This window comes from Diplotaxodon limnothrissa, linkage group LG13 (assembly GCF_057381915.1).
Source record: "Diplotaxodon limnothrissa isolate DT_005_m linkage group LG13, D_limnothrissa_male_GT1.1, whole genome shotgun sequence".
Lineage (NCBI taxonomy): Eukaryota > Metazoa > Chordata > Actinopteri > Cichliformes > Cichlidae > Diplotaxodon > Diplotaxodon limnothrissa.
This window is the reverse complement of record NC_140608.1, coordinates 8,626,333-8,644,178: the sequence shown is the minus strand read 5'-3', so window position 1 is coordinate 8,644,178 and position 17,846 is coordinate 8,626,333. Positions and strand designations below refer to the sequence as shown.

The 17,846-nt window shown below is 38.5% G+C and overlaps 1 protein-coding gene across 1 annotated transcript in view; it reads right to left on the bottom strand.

Annotated features, from left to right (window-relative positions):
- Positions 1-15,583: 15,583 nt before the first annotated feature.
- Positions 15,584-17,846, bottom strand: part of ryr2b (ryanodine receptor 2b (cardiac)) — an 84,840-nt gene continuing 82,577 nt past the window's right edge. Inside the window, exons 103-104 of the mRNA XM_085369113.1 lie at positions 17,728-17,779; positions 15,584-15,679 (exon numbers count right to left, since the gene is read on the bottom strand). Coding sequence (XP_085225239.1) covers positions 15,584-15,679; positions 17,728-17,779 — 148 coding nt within the window. The remainder of the gene's footprint in view (positions 15,680-17,727; positions 17,780-17,846) is intronic.

The window sequence follows — 17,846 nt, the reverse complement described above, 5'->3', positions numbered from 1 at the left end:
AAAATACTATGCAAATATTGCTGTCCTTGAATGCTGAGTAAACACTGACAAAGCACTGATTGTATCTCTTGTACTTTATCAACGCAGTATCTGAAAACTTTGCACCGTAGTGGTTAAAATCTCATTCTAATAAGAGTTAAAAGTGCATTTGGTTATTAGGTTTATAGGATTATTGAATTATGGTTAAGGGTTGGTAGAATTTTTTTTTTAAACATTATCTGCCAATTAAATCTGCCACCCTTCTCCAAATCTGTGCCCCTACCTGACCCCCCCAACAAAAATTTTCTAGACACGCCACTGTATGGAGCCGGAAGGGAATAGATCCTATTAGAAAGGAAAGCTGACAATGAAAAGCAAGTGTTTAGAACAGATAATAACAGGAATCAATAAACGTCTGAATGCTGGTGTGGAAGAGCCACAGTCAGATAAAGAACTCCTATCAGAAAAGACAACACCGCTAACTGGACCTACCACTGTGTGACTACCAATCTTCAGGCACTTCTTGAAAATGCAGCTCCTCTTTGTCTGTATGGCAAAATAAATGTTTACAATTTTGAAACTTTGGCTTACATTTTCCATGCTTTGCTAGAAGAAAGCTAGGGTCTGATATTGTGGCCAGGGCTATGTACCTACTTACTTGGGGTTCGTTTTGCTGTGGTGGATTTGAACTACTCTTTGATTGATGGATTGACAAAGAAATTAGACACAAGCATGTTTGCCCTCCTCTTATTACTTGGTGGTTCTCTGGTTCTTTCACCACCAACGGGAAAAAACTGCAGTCTGTACAGGGAGTGCAGAATTATTAGGCAAGTTGTATTTTTGAGGAATAATTTTATTATTGAACAACAACCATGTTCTCAATGAACCCAAAAAACTCATTAATATCAAAGCTGAATGTTTTTGGAAGTAGTTTTTAGTTTGTTTTTAGTTTGAGCTATTTTAGGGGGATATCTGTGTGTGCAGGTGACTATTACTGTGCATAATTATTAGGCAACTTAACAAAAAACAAATATATACCCATTTCAATTACTTATTTTTACCAGTGACACCAATATAACATCTCCACATTCACAAATATACATTTCTGACATTCAAAAACAAAACAAAAACAAATCAGCGACCAATATAGCCACCTTTCTTTGCAAGGACACTCAAAAGCCTGCCATCCATGGATTCTGTCAGTGTTTTGATCTGTTCACCATCAACATTGCGTGCAGCAGCAACCACAGCCTCCCAGACACTGTTCAGAGAGGTGTACTGTTTTCCCTCCTTGTAAATCTCACATTTGATGATGGACCACAGGTTCTCAATGGGGTTCAGATCAGGTGAACAAGGTGGCCATGTCATTAGTTTTTCTTCTTTTATACCCTTTCTTGCCAGCCACGCTGTGGAGTACTTGGACGCGTGTGATGGAGCATTGTCCTGCATGGAAATCATGTTTTTCTTGAAGGATGCAGACTTCTTCCTGTACCACTGCTTGAAGAAGGTGTCTTCCAGAAACTGGCAGTAGGACTGGGAGTTGAGCTTGACTCCATCCTCAACCTGAAAAGGCCCCACGAGCTCATCTTTGATGATACCAGCCCAAACCAGTACTCCACCTCCACCTTGCTGGCGTCTGAGTCGGACTGGAGCTCTCTGCCCTTTACCAATCCAGCCACGGGCCCATCCATCTGGCCCATCAAGACTCACTCTCATTTCATCAGTCCATAAAACCTTAGAAAAACCAGTCTTGAGATATTTCTTGGCCCAGTCTTGACGTTTCAGCTTGTGTGTCTTGTTCAGTGGTGGTCGTCTTTCAGCCTTTCTTACTTTGGCTCCAGTGATGTTGCAGCTCTGAAATATGGCCAAACTGGTGGCAAGTGGCATCTTGGCAGCTGCACGCTTGACTTTTCTCAGTTCATGAGCAGTTATTTTGCGCCTTGGCTTTTCCACACGCTTCTTGCGACCCTGTTGACTATTTTGAATGAAACGCTTGATTGTTCGATGATCACGCTTCAGAAGCTTTGCAATTTTGAGACTGCTGCATCCCTCTGCAAGATATCTCACTATTTTTGACTTTTCTGAGCCTGTCAAGTCCTTCTTTTGACCCATTTTGCCAAAGGAAAGGACGTTGCCTAATAATTATGCACACCTGATATAGGGTGTTGATGTCATTAGACCACACCCCTTCTCATTACAGAGATGCACATCATCTAATATGCTTAATTGGTAGTAGGCTTTCGAGCCTATACAGCTTGGAGTAAGACAACATGCATGAAGAGGATGATGTGGACAAAATACTCATTTGCCTAATAATTCTGCACTCCCTGTATAGTGCTTTGTAGCCATCTGACCCAACCAGTCACGACAGATGCCTGCCCCTCCCTAAACCTGGTGCTACCAGAGATTTCTTCTCTTGAAAAGGGACCCACTGTCACCAAAGTGCTTGCTTGTTGGGAGTTTCTCTGTATTATTGGAAGGGTTTTACCTGACAATATTAAATGCCTTGAGGTGACTGTTGTTGTGATTTGGAGCTACATAAATAAAATTGGATTGAATTAAATAAATAACAATATAATGACTATAGACTATGTATAAAAGACATACACACCGCCTGGGTTTGAAGAGTGAAGCCAGTGTCAAATAGCATTCTTTCCAATACCAAAGGAGCCATCCTTTGGTATTGGAAATAATTTCAAGATAAGCTAATAAAGCAGTGCTTGCTTTAGTCGTGACTGTATGAGTGTGCATCAACACCAAGATAATGACAGACAAAAAGCTCAGCTCTGAGCTTTAACCCAGGAGTCCACAATCTAATAGTTGATGCTACGTCCTTTTCTATACAGTCTACTTCAGCGATACAGCTTTCAGCTGGCATATGAAAGATGTGACCCTGGTACACATTTTCCCTGCTAACAACATATTGAACTGTCATTGTCAGCATGCTGCCTGTTTAGCTCAAAGCACAAAACACAGTCTTACTGAACCAGACTGATGGCTTTAGACTCCAGACATTTAGGAGGATTTAACTTAAGCACCTTACAGTGAAATTGAGTGTGTGTATTCGAATACTGTACCTTCAGTACTCTATTTACTCTCTGCTTCTGCGTTTGCTGATATTACATACTGAGGTGAGATTTTCCTCCATAAGCCCCCCGAAGTTTTGTTTAATGTCACGGCACAGTTTCCTTATGTTCTTTTATTGCAGTGTTGTTTGCTGTTTGCTGCATGTGTTTGTGTGTGTTTGCGTGTGTTTTAGCGAATGTTAAAAAAAAGAAAAAGTAAAAAAACAAGATCTTCGACTTTAATCATTGTTATCGTCCAAACAATAATGATTGTGGCTCTCTCCCTTCCCTCCCAGCAAAATTAATTGTTTTCTTTTTCTGACTTTGATGAATGAATAGGTTATACCACACAGGATGTTTGTAAAGAAAACAAGCAGACTAAATCTGAATACATCTCTGCCTGCGGCTGGACTTCCAGAGGTCAATTCAGGACTAAGCTCTGCATGTTCAAAAAGCAAGATAAGTCCCTCTTTGGCTTGATTTCTAGTTGAAACCAAAGGGGGAAATTAGCATTTTATTTTCCTGGACTAAATATGGCAAAAAGTCGACTCTTGCAGAAAGAAAGGGAGATGACCAGAATACAAATTTGGCAGCTGGCACTACAGCATGTCTCTCCTAATCTACGGAGCCAAAGGGATTACAGGGGAGCAATGTCCCAGCATTTTAACCTGACATATTCACAGACTGCTCCACTCAGTCTATCTGTCTGACACACTCTTTCTCTCCTTCTCTGACCGTAGGCAACACCTCATTCCTCATTTCTCATGCGGAGTGGATAGAGACAGACAGACTACCTAACTGGCAGGAAGAGACAGACTAAGCTAGCAGCTACAACTCTCTGAATACAGTGAGTCCAATGATGACAACACATTTTTATCATAGTCACACAATGTTCTTGGAGTTTTACACATAATATCCCTGAAAAGGACCTCGGGGCAAAAAACAGAAATTGCTACCATCCTCTTTCCAAACTCTATTAGTATTGTGGACCTTCAGAGTCTTACTCTTCATAACCATAAATCCCCCCTAGAAGGACAAATATTGAAAAAGGAATAGCTTTAGGCAATTGCTTAAACACTGAGGTTGCTGGTCTGAAACACTGAAATACAGTTTCTGTCACTGTACCTCATGAGAGTCCACAATGTTACAAGTACATGTGGTAGTTTGGATCACAGGAAGGTAGCGTCTCAAGCGCTCAAATACATTTTACTGAAGCAAATTTGCAAACGCTTTAGTATTTTGTATCACACAGATCCCATGCTCAGAAATGTTTTGGTTATTATCAAACGGTACAGACACTCTGACTTGTGCCTTGCATGCTAACAACAAGTGCACTCTTCCCTTTAATCTACATGCATTTAAGTGAGACTCAAATGCAAAAAATTACCATCTATAATTGTGGGTGATTCTGCTGGATTTATCAAGGTTCATGCAATTTGCAAGGGTCAGTTTCATTTGGGAAACGCTCTGCCTTCGAAGTAGATGGTGATTTGCACACTTACATTATATTAAAGCAAGGCTCTAATAAGGAAGAGTGAACATTTTATTTCAATTTGTTCCACAGAAATGCCAGTGTCAGAAAATTACACTCACAATCTGTGATCTTAGCATACTGAAAAGGAACATAAACAAGCATACAAGTTGCTCATTACAGTCAATTTTAAATGCTGCTTTGATAAAACATCTAGTCTTTTCATTCTCTTAGGTGTTGTATCATTTCTACTGCAACCATTATGTTTTCACATAAACTGCCTCTCTTGCTAAATTATAAATTATACATTTTAGTTGCGTAATTAAATGACTAAATTATTCTATTGCAACTAGTTTTGGATATATTTTTCATTGTGCTGATATCTATTCTACCAAGGGATGCTTGGTACACTAAATACCACATATTATATACAAAGATGTCTAAGTCACTGTTCCTGTCAGATATACTGCTATCAAAGGTCAACCCTAACATTTTATTTTCTCATTTATAATATTAATCTTGGCCTAAATGTGGTGGTATTGAAAACAAAGCTGCTGCACATTGAGCGCTATCTTTATAAAAGTTTCCAATTTCAATCGATCCTACCTGACATTGATCATTTACTTCTTTATGTCATTATGAATCTTGCTGACTAACAAGTAACTAACTAACTAATTCGGTTTCCCTGGGTCTTTTCCCGGTGTTATGAATAAATTTTCGTTTTTTGGTACCGGTACTGGTTTTGTTTTGTTGTATTTATCCGCGACACCTTAAAGGCCGGTCTGTGAAAATATTGTCGGACATAAATGGTCCGTGGCGCAAAAAAGGTTGGAGACCGCTGTCTTAGATGATTATAATTTAGCATTTTACTTTTAAAGAATTTTTATGAATCCTTGGTAATACTACAGTACGACATAGCCACAATGAAAAAATGCCAACTGGCACATTCTTATATTAACTGAGCATTACTCAGTGAAATAAAGTCCCAGTCACACTGGCCCATATGGTCGGCCACCCCTCAACTGTGTATTTGTCAGCTATCGAGTGACACCTGCTAGGTGAAATCGATCATAAAGAGATACACTATGCTGAATGAAAGAAGAAAACTATGGGTAACCACGGCAATCTACTAGAGCAAGGTTTTTGTGCAGCAGCTTTTGCTGAGCAACCTCGAGCAACCACTTACCAACTGCTGTGAAACACACATTTTTCACTAGTGACCAGAAGTTGCCTGTAGGTTGCTGACCTACTCTAGGGCTGTATGGCTGAGATTTGAGGGGAAGACCAAACAACATGTCATTAAATTAATGCAAAAGTGAAACATAAAGCTGTACAGGATCAGTTATGTCCATTATTTTGGCCCAGTATAAAAACAATACAGCTAGATGATAACAACAGCAAATAACAGCAGGAAGGGCACACAGCAGTAGCATCCATCCATCCAAATCACAAGGCAAAACAATGAGTTTAAAGCCAGGAGTCTCTACAGGCCACACAGACACACACACGGCCTAATCAAGGGGCAAAAGTGTTCAGATGAGATCAACCACGACAATGATTTGAACTTATGAAATGTGACTTTAGTTGTTTAGTTATATAAGTGGTCACACGTGTTTGGAGGGGCTGATGAAGCATTGATTTCTTTTCATATGAGATCAGCGTAAAAACGTTCAGCTGTAATGCAGTAACTGATAACCGTGAAATTAGGCTAATATTAGTGCAATTAGTGACCCATCATATAATATAAACTTACACAGTATTTAGACAGATACTGCTCAATTAGATTAGAAGGAAACAAAGTAAAAGTAAACAAACCAGAGAAATATAAATCTTATATACCTGCTGGATTTTCTGGAGGTGACAACTACAAATCAAATGCAACATCTCATTGAAATGAGTCTGAACTCTCACCCCTGAGGAAATCATTGAAGATTAGTGTCACGCAGTAACCAAGTCACGTCTGTTTGGGATCACTGATAACATCTCCAAGAAAATCCCCCACCAGCCACTTCTCCTGGCATGCAAAAGGATTTCTCTGCGATATTGACACAGAAGCATACTTGTCTTTGTGACTGCATGCAAGAGACTATAAGATTGTTTTCTTTCTGATTTCTCTTACGGCAAACAACCATGGCAGGTATGTGCAGCCAACATCAACATGATGAAAGAAAACTGAGGAACTATGCTGGCTTGCAGATATCAACACTGCTCGGCACTTTCACAGAAGGATTTTGCACGTTTAGTATTAATTATTCTGGCTTATGAAAGGTTTGTTATTGCCATCGACAATATGTCACATGAATCAATATCAGTCATTTACTGGACATGTACCTGGTGCATGCAAACTTAAGGATGAAATCTGTGCATGTGGGTATAGTTTGCTGCTAAACTAATGATGACTGTGTGCACATGCGGGCTTCCCTTGGCAACATTTAGTTCATTTAAGGAGACAAGAAACATGTCCAGTTGCCAGCAGTCAGTCCTCTCACACTCATATTTCCCTTCATTCAGCTGCCATAAAAGGCGGCCAAAGCCATCTGCCACCAAGTACCATGCCATGCCCAGGTAGGGCAGAATTGGTGCAGTTATCATTTATTTCCAGGCTGTGAGAAATCATATGTTCTGAATAGGGGTTGTGACATTTCTAAGCAAAATGGAAGTCCTGGAGCTGTCTTCTGCATGGATGTTGTGTTATCAGGCAGGAGCCCATGTATTACATTTAAAAGACTTCTTAAACCAACCTGGGTTCACTGGTGCTGAAGGTCTTTATGTTTTTTCTTTTTATGATATGTTGTTCAATGAATCAATGTAATCAATGAATGAGGTTTCCAGTGTGAAAAAAGAGGATTTTTTCAGATGGCTCATTTTGTTGTCAGGTTTATTACTGTATCTGGTATGAGAATATGAACTGGGATGCAGGATTGTGGATAAAACACTAGAGAAAATAGAAAATAAGATAAAAAAAAAAAAAATTGATCATAGGCAGTACAGAATGTGCTCATCCTGTGGTTTTAAGGAGTTAAAATGAAGCTATTAGTCATTTGATAAAAAATTAATTAGCAAAAAATCACATTCAGAAGTCATGTTGTAACTTATTTAAAATACATCACAGAAAAATCACAATATCACCAAACCACAAGGAACCCCGAAAGACTATTTCAACCAGAATCCAATATAGTGTTAGCTTTGCAAAAAGGAAAGCCAATATTATGAGATTAGTTTTGGCAAAAAGGTAAAAGGAAATTAAAGCCAGTGAAGAAGAACAAGCAGATATATAGTACTGAATGAATAATAGCTGACCAAAGAGGAAAAACTATAAGACACTGTGCATATTATGTGTTGTGTGGCTGGTATTTTATGAGCGTGCATATTTTATTTTTCAACTGCCCAAAATACAGCTTGAAATGAGTTACGATGTAGGTCAGCTAACATGAGATACCCAGTGATCCAGTGCTTTAACACAAACAGGCAATCTGTAACATGCATCACACAGAAAAGATTTTTCTCAATTAAAGTATTCATAGTGGATACATGGGAGAAACTTATTTGTAATATAGTCAGAGCAATTATAGTCATTATTACAAATAACTAATTAAAACGAACAGTTTCCTAGGCTTTTTTTTCTAGGCAAAAATTGAGATGCGAGTCTATGTGAGTGTGTTTTCATTAGGGAAGACACACTCCCACACTACACACTTGCATATAAGCTAACAAAACAGCTGAGCAGGCAGATGTCCAGACAGCTGTGAACACAAAAACAGTTTTAATAACTCTTTCTTTCAAACCAAGCCAGCCTTGAGACTCTCCATTAAAGTCTTTAGAAAGTGAATCGTTAATAATTGGCTTCAGGTTAGTCTTCCTATTTATAAGTGATCTAAATTTCCTTGTAAGTCCTGCCAATACACAAGTGCTCCTCAAAGTTCAGTTTTCAAAATGCACATAATTCCACTTGGCTGGAAAATGGGCCATTTCCCCAACCGCCTGAGCTTACCTTTGAGTGAGCCAATTTGCCAGTTTCAATTATTAAAGGCAGCACCTGTCTCTTTTCAAATTTCAGTGGCTCAGATCACTGTGCGAACGGCACTGCAGAGACAAAAAATCTACGCTGCGTGCACATTTTAAAGTAAAGTCGCTGGAATGAAATAAGATGTTGGTGTGATACGGGATTCAGAGGGGAGTGATGCAAACCTCATGCGCCATGAAATACACTCATCACCAGCCCTTCTCTGTCCCTTTGCCTTACTAAACTGTTTTCAGTAATTGGCTTTTTCTTGGCATGAAGTTGTCCAATCTAAATGGTAATTTGGAAGGCCCGCCTCTTGTCAGTGGCAATGCTTGTTTACTGGAGGACAGCTAATACGAAAATTAGAGTTGTAATGAGAAGGCAGGGATCTGTCTTTCTGTCAGGAGACAATGCATTTCAAAACTGACAATCTGGTCTGGAGCACTTCATGTGATAAACCACACACAGCCTAAGGCACCGCAGCTGTAATCCAAGACAGATATCCCAACTAAACTAAAATATCTACTCATTTTTCATTTTATCAGTGAAGTGCAGTCAGTGCCGTCTACACGTTTACCTGAATTTTCCTTAAGCGCTTTTGGTGTTAGTCCACACTCCAAACATGTGCAAAGCAGTTTTACTGAAGTCTCCAAAGCGTCCAGGAGTATAAATTTCCATTCTCTTTGTATTAGCTCTGATGGATGCGACCTGTCCGAGACGGTTCCCTGCCTCGCTCCAAACAGATGCTGGGATAAAAATGAGTCCTCCTTAAATTTAAATCAAAACTAATGGAGTGAAGCGTGGCAATAAATCTATGCACTGGACTAAAAATGAGCATAGACAAAAAGATTTCCTTTCAAATCATGTTATTTTCATGCAGTATCCTAGTGTTTAATTTATACCTTATGTAGCTTTAATGTATTCATTACAGTGATTTTAATAAACTGCCAATTAGGGCAACTTGAATATATACCTGCATATACAGCAGGTCAAATGTCTCTGTTGAGAAAATGCATAGCAGATCATCCTTAAAATTTTCAAAGGCACAGACATCTGAGAACATAATCTTCAATCATCTCATTTCCTTCGTTATTTCTGGTTTCACAACCTTGCAAGGTCTACATTTTTTTAATCTTTACCTTAAGAAGTATATTTAAGGATGGAAATCTGGAAAGAAAGAAAAAAGTCCAAAAAGGGAGGTGCATGCTTTGTAGTGTATTATGCTGCTGTAGGTTATTTTTCTGGTCAATTTAAGAACTAATTCTGTGAGTAAATGGCACTTTAATAATGCTCCAAAGCCTGAAAACGCACTAATGGAGTTGCATATGACCAGAAGGGCAAATAATTTTCCTGATGCACAAAATTGTTGTAGCAGGTACTTAATCTGCCACCATCAGAATTGAATTTAATGCAGCCACTGGTACTGTAGCTTAGTGGTTTTACTTAAGGCATTTATGAGGCTGCATTCAATTACATGTGCCAGAAACGCCACTTCAGACAAAGTTAGGTTTTGTAAGATCCTCACTATTGTTGGCTTCCCTCATAACAATCAAGTTTACAGAGCTATCCAAATGCAACATCTGTGTGTGTTTTTTAACAAAGACAAGTTGTTTCAAAATCCCCATTTTATCTGAAAGATATCATTGGATCGTTTTTGGATATGCACAAGTTTGTTTGGCTACAGTTACACAACCTGGTGGTTTAATTAACAAAAACCTGAGTGAGTCAACATGTGCCATTAGGCTGAGTTCTGGTGCAGCACTTTTCAGATCAGAGGTTGTCTTGATGACTTCAAATAGCTGTAAATATTTATTTGAAGTTATTTCATAGAGTCAAGATTCTGTGAATAGCAGATATTAGTGATAACGAGACACAAATTGGTGTGACAGCACTGGCATGGGGAAAAATTGTAAAGAAGAAAATATCCGATAATACCGGGTTAGTCTATAAGAGCTGTGCTTATCTAAAGTCTCTATCCCTAAAAGAAAAACGAAAAAAAACTACCATTATTGTTTATGCATGGCCCAAACTCAACCCTTGCTTCTCCCTAAGAAGCCCTCATCCACAGCACAGCAGCAGCCAGGCATCAAGTGATTTCCAAACTAAAAAGGGACTGAACAAAGAAAGCCACTATGGAAGAGTGTCTAGTGATGTCAGCATAAAAAAATATATAATAGCTTATGTTTATCTAAAAAGCTCTCAGATAAACATCGAACAGTCGTCGCATAAGATTTATTTGAGAGGATGAAACTGGCTGTTTGTACCTCAAAAATATGCAATTTAAACAAATACAACAGATTTGGTCCTAAAACTCTACATAAACGTATTTAGAGTTTTAGGACTCTAAATAAACATGTAAAAAAAAAAAAAAATAAGAGGACTGCCGTGTATTACGATAAAAACGAGAATTGCAACACACATTGCTGTGTGTGAAACAGTTGCAGATAAGAGCTCCAAAAATGAAATCAGAGGCAGTAACACACACACAAAAAAAGAGTCGCATCTCATATTTAATTCAGGGTTCTTGGCCTCAGGTATGAGTAAATTCACAGCTCCATTCTCTCCCCCACTTTCTTTTCTCTTGTCATCTTTTATTGATTTATAACTCTCAGATTACATCTCCATGATATATCTGGGTGCAGAGGCACCACATCCCAAACCAGTATCTGAGGCAACATTCAGAATAATCCAGCCTCGTACCTCAGATTCATATCATATCATTTTACAATGTTTTATGAATACATTTTTGTTGCATGCCAATCTTAAACCATCTGGTCAGGAGACTCCTTACTGTTGGCTGTACATACTGAACCAGAATGTGTTTGAATTATGCAAACCTGAAGGCTATGAATAATAGATCCATACCATTGATTTCATGCCCTAAATTCTTCCTAAAAATGTCATGAGGTCAGATTAATATTAATATTATTTCTATGTCACTGACAGACCCATTGGCTTTGTTATGTGCTGTATGACACCAGCGACAGCTGCTTTCAATTTTTATTATGCAGCAAAAATGTAGATGTAACAAAAGGTTGATTGAACATAGGAAGACAATTCATGCACTTAAGGCTCAGCTTACTGTATATACTCAAGCATATGTAAACAGTTACAAGCAACATGTTAAAAAAAAATGCAAATGTAATATTAGCAGGAAAAGACATAACTGAGCAAGTTGTCCCCTCTGCAGGTAGAAGCTGCTTCAACTCTGTTATGTTCTGAATAAAAAAAAGTAACAACTCTTTTACTGCCGGCACATTTTGGTCTGACAGAAATTCATGAAGTTACCAAAAAGTTTCAGTTTGCACTTTCAAATTAAAAAAAAAAAAACTATTGTGGAAAGGAAATGTCTTTCCCTGGTGCATGACATGAATCTCAAAAAGTGTGTGTAACTGTCTGGTATTCAATGCTTTGCAAAAGTCTCAAGCTACCCCTCATTTCCTTTATATCTTGCTAGTAAAATGGGAAATAGGTGCAGCGGCATGTGCAAACATACAGTTAAGTCCATATATATTTGGACACTGACAAAAGTTTTTTCTTTACCGTTTACTGAAATATATTCCAATTATAGTTATAGAATGGATATGGAAGTAATGTGTAGACCATCACCTTTCATTTGGGGGTAACAATATTTAAATTGGACATTGCTTGCATTTGTAAGGTTGTTTGGTTTGTTTGTTTTTTCATTTAAAATTCATTGTGGTAATGTACAGAACCAATATGAGGGGAAAAAAGTTGTCCCTGTCCAAATACTTATGGAGCCAATTAAAATGCAAAAACATTATATGAGGCAAAAACAGCTCAAAAGACAATATTTGGTATCCACCGTTTAACACAGCCTGAGCATACTTAGGCAAGCTTTCCTGTAATTTATTTAAGTAGTCTACAGGAATAATTGAAGGAAATCCACAGCTCGTCTTTGGATATTGGTTGCCTCATCCAGAAATTCTGACAACAATCTGAACTAGAAATTTCAAATTTAGATTCACCACTGCATAAAACCTATTGCATCTAATTTTCAGTCTAGTTCTTGTACAATTTGACATACCTTAGTCTTTTGTCCCCATTACCCGTCCTATAGAAAGGCATCTCAACAGCCACCCTTCCACTGAGACCATTTCTGATCAACTGAAGGGTCAGATGCATCTCTATGTCAGGTCTTTGCTGGATTTTTTCACGACATGACATTCAGCTAGTGTTCATCTGGTTATTACCATGTATTACCATTTTCATACAAAAATGATAATTCAGTTTTGTATCTGCATGGGTAACCCAACTTTATCAAGTTAGTTTCAAGTTCATTCTCAGTTAAGTACCTGAGTTTTGTCATGTCATGCCACAGGATTAGTATACTACTGTTCATTCAATGTAGACTCTAAATGATGCTCCATAACCTAAACTGCATCCAGACCTGAAAGACCTGGCATTACTCAACCACAGGATGGAAAGATTAAAGACTAGAAGGGGAAGCTTGGCAGCTCCAAAAAAAACATCAATCTTATCCACAATATCTTTTAATCAGGCATATGTGGCAATTATACAATAAACAGTATGTTTAATTTGCGTTGTTTTGATGGAATCAGACTCCCTCCTTCAAGTACACGGTGTACTAGTAAATCAACTGTTGGAAGGTTTCTTATGAAATTGGACCTCATGTCTCCTGCAAATCTGTGGCGTGAAAGAGGAGTTGGATGTCTGTGGGTTTGGTGTTTAGACGGCATGATTGATTTTTATACTCACTAGAAGACGGTATCTTTCCAAATTAAATAAGCTTTTGATTAGTGGTTTTTTCCACATTCCTCGACCTCTGGTCTTTGGCTAATGTGGCAACAGATTAAATAAGTACAGTCTTCCTGTAGTGTAGAAGTGACACGATCTTAAAGACCCCCCTCACCTTGTTGAAATGTCAGTGTGGTGTTTGCATGTGCTGCTAGAAGACATATCTTGACGGGGATGACTTAGCCAATGCCATGAGCATTTACACCATGGATGTGTCTGAATCAAACATGGATTCAAACAGGTTTGTTCTTTTGGAAATCCTGGCTAATGAACATGTCACATTCAGATGTGTTAGGGCTTCCTTTTTCCAGGGCTGGCAATCGAGAACGTTTTCTTTATGTTTAAAATACCAACACGTTATCAGCTGCTTGAAAAATTCAAGATTAGAATTCTTACCCTGTACAGTTCACTCTTCTTCAAAATCAGATCTTCTGCTTCTATCATATATTTGTCAAACATTACAACACGCCATCGAGATGCACCAAATTACAGGTTTAAACAGACTCTTGTAAGCAGTAAGCATTGTTTAATATATCAATGTTATATCGCCAGTCACAGCCAGTCGTGGTTTGATGTTGAATGGCGGTCCATAGAATCTGTTACAAAGTAATCATCAGAACAATAACAGACATAGCAGCTCCCAATCCATCACAATTCACTGATTACTGTAATTTGTGAGGTACAGAAAGAAAGTGACAAGTTCTGGTACCATCGGTTGGGTGCTCTGTACAAACCAATGACATTTGCAATTTATTGAGAAGTCAATCATATCCAGAATATTACAACTGCATGGTCAGCAGTAACCATGGCTATAAAAAAAAAGCATGAAAATATAGCATGACACAGAATTGGCGAGCACTGGGATATTTGCGTTGTGCACGTAAAGGTTGTGCTGTGAAAAGGACCCATAAAACTAAGAATGGCCAGACTACAACTCACACTTGAGTCATTTATATACATCTACAGTTACATGGAAATTCTGTCACAGTTGTTGCATGTTGAACTTTCCTTTTTCCTCTCACATTTATCCCTTTGCTTTAATCCCTGGCTCTTCCAAGTTACATGTTGAAGTATCATTGAGCAAGCTACTGAACCTTAAGTTGTCCTCAACGCATTGGGGCCTGAGTGTGTAAATGTTAGGTTAAAAGTGCTTCGAGACAGAAAAATGTATATGTGTTTAGAAAAGAAACCATTTGCAACTGTTGTTTTTTTTAACAAATTAAAACTAATTAATGAATTAAATTATAAATAAATAAATATTGAGTACTTGCTACTATTTTTTGACACAAACAGCACAAGTTTCCCACCTTTTTCACAATATTTGAACAATACTGTGCCATGGTCATGACTCAAAAACAGCCAGAATCCATAGCAGCAGTACATCTGTTCGACTCAGTGTGACCTTTGCATAATGAGGACAATATCTGTAGGTGGCACTCCAACTCCTGTCATCCTGTTGTTAACCTCAGCATGATTTAACAGTTTAACAAAACTCAGCACACTCTTTTAGTCATTGAGTTATACCCACGAACTCCCTCAGGACTTTTCGGCCATCAGAGACGGGTATCAGAAATATTGTTTTGACCTGAATGGCGAGAGATCTGCTAGCGTGCTACACCACAGCTGACAATGATGGTGGGAAAGAGCTCGATACAAGGAATTGCAGGGGAACAGAAGGAACGCGGGAGGGGGGAACAGCAAAGAGCGAAGGGTAAGGATCCTGGAGAGATGAGCACAACAGACAAGACAAGAGAGCCACAAGAAACAGAGGAGAGTAAAAAGAGCAAATGCCAGAGGGAGAGTGTTTATATGGATGTCACAGGAGGAAGGAATGGGAGGCTCTGATTAGAAAAACAAATCAATTTATTTAGAAAACATGACACACATCCAGCAAGAAAAAAAATGCCTCAAACTGAATTTCGATTGCCAGCTTTGACTGTGACAGATAATGATTTATGAAACAGAAAAAGCCTTATTACTACAGATGCTGCTGCAGTCTTAACAAACCACTCAAATGAATAGCTTCCTCCCACAGGACTGCTAATACATGCATCACACACTAATGTTGTATGAGAACATAAACAAGTGGTTCTCAATCTTTTGGTTCCAATTAATTTTGTAAAATAAATGAAATACTTGATTGTGAGAGAAAGAAAATGCCAAAATCTAAAATTAATACTATAGAAACACACAGAGAACTGAAGGCAAATTAGCAACTCCAAAGGCATAAATCGAGACAGATTTTGTCTTGTGACACTAGGGAGGCTTTAGACCTCTCAGGTTATTTCATACCAGTTGATCCTCATATTGCTTACGGAAACAGTCTCCCACAGGAAAGAATTCCCAGCAACGCTCCTGGTACATTTTCCACACATAAGATTCCTGGCAAGGTCAACAGAGTAGCAATTTATCAAAAAGTCATTAATTTCATCATGAACACATTCTTTGACAGTGAGCTAATTAGAAAAATAAAATGAAGTTAGCAGGCTCCATTTCTTTTATGTTTGCTTGTACCATGCCAGAGAAATAGATACATGCTCCATCTATGAGTACAGACAGCCATGTACAGTAAGAGCTGTCACTGTTGGGTTTATCACCTTACTTGGGGGAATTCCTCGACATTTTCTTCTGCCTTTGTGCCCATGGATGTAAAGTAGGCACGCTCTCATCTTCCTTGTTAGTAGCGCAAGATGGTGAAATTGAGGAACACATTTTTTTTGTGTGCAGAAGTCAGGGGAGGAGGAGTGCTATCTTAAGAGAAATTACCTTAAGAGACATTTCAGCTATCAGCTCCAATGGGAGTTTTACTAGATCATTTAACACCTGGGTTTTTAATGACTAGATGGATATAGATGGTCCTGAAGACATATTATGTAATTGAATTGATTAAACTAAAAAATAAAACATAAACACTTTGTTAACTTATCAGATAAGCCTATAGATTGCTGTCAAATAAAGATTCATTTCCTCACTTACTGCCTCAATCATGTGCATGTCAGTAATCCATGGAAACGTGACAGGTTTGAGTCACATGACTCATATCTAAAAGCCCTAAAACAAAGGATGTGGAAAAAAAACCCTCTCTTTGAAGCCTTTGTGACTCAATGAGAGAGAGGGCATGAGGTAAGGTTATTAGGGAGTTTTCCATGTACTGGGACTGAAATGTAGCCTGTTCAACTGTACAACAGGCTGTAGGAGCTTCTGCTCCTTAAATAGTACATACCACAAGGGGATTGGGGGACCAGGCATTCCCGTTCAGGGGCCATGCATAACCCTTGGTTATCACTGGGGAATGGAGGATTGTATGGTCCAACTGCAACACTTCATCTTTATGCCAAAGCTGCCACAGCTCCTCTACCAGCAGCTGCATCATGATTAAGAACCATGTTTTCACATTCTGGGGCCACCAGGATGACTACTAGTTTCTCCATTTTAAGTACTTTCACCCTGGCTGGGGAAAGCTTTGATTTCATGGTGGCTAAGTTCATGTGCACACTCAGGAAAATGGCTGAATAGGTAACAAGAAGAAAGTTCGTCTTTTATGGTAAAATCTAGCGCACATTAGGATGCAAGACTACTGGCATCCTGGAGTGTTTATTTTGTTATGTGCGCAGACAAGTCTAAAACCTTTCACTTTTTTTGACTAGGTGACTGTAATGGCCATTGGGAGCAAGAAGTTTCCACTTGCATTCTTTAGCAGACAAGTAGATGAAGAAAATCAGAGCAAGGCTGAAAGTCATGTGCATGGTAGAGACAGTGCTAAAGGGGTCGGTGTGGAAAACAAGGGTGTAAAAGAAAATCTTCAAGACTGCGCATGTTCCAGGATTTCTAATCAATAGTGACAGCTCTTAGAGGACATAGCCTACGAGAAAGAAATATTTTTCCACCAAGCAGCTCCTCTTTCAAGCAATATCTGAGAAGAACAATATGCTGAAAGAATATACCCAGTATATCTAGGAATAAGTCCCAGAACCCATTTGATTTGAAATGCCCCAAGTTCAAAATGTTTCAGGTGGATTAAATCAATGTAGTTTTCTTTGACTGTGAGCAATTGTGCCATGAAACTGTAAAGATTTACCTTTTTAAAACATGCCACTAATTGCACAATGTTTTGTGCTTAAGTGGAGATGTATTCATAATGGCAATATCTAGCATGTATATTGTTATAAAATATGCGTGCCAGGAGTGATAAGGCTTTTGAGAGACAGTGTGAATGCATATTCTGTCCTAGTTGAAAAGGTTACACCACAGCTCTGTCATTATCATGGTAAATGTGTGAAATAACAGGTCACTGAGACACGAAGGGAGTATTTTTGGAAAGCTATACTTTGGGATTTGATCTTGTCAAAATAGTGTAATTGTTTAGGAAATTTAAAAGTGCACATCTAGTTCTTTGGTTTGATCATGCTATAAAAAGACGACAATTATACCTGCCCCGTGTGTTCCGTCTCATCCTTGTTAATAAGGTACATCAGAAAAAATCTGCAAAGACACAGAAGGGGGAGTTATGCAACAAGTTTCAAATCTTTCAAACCACCAATGATTTCAT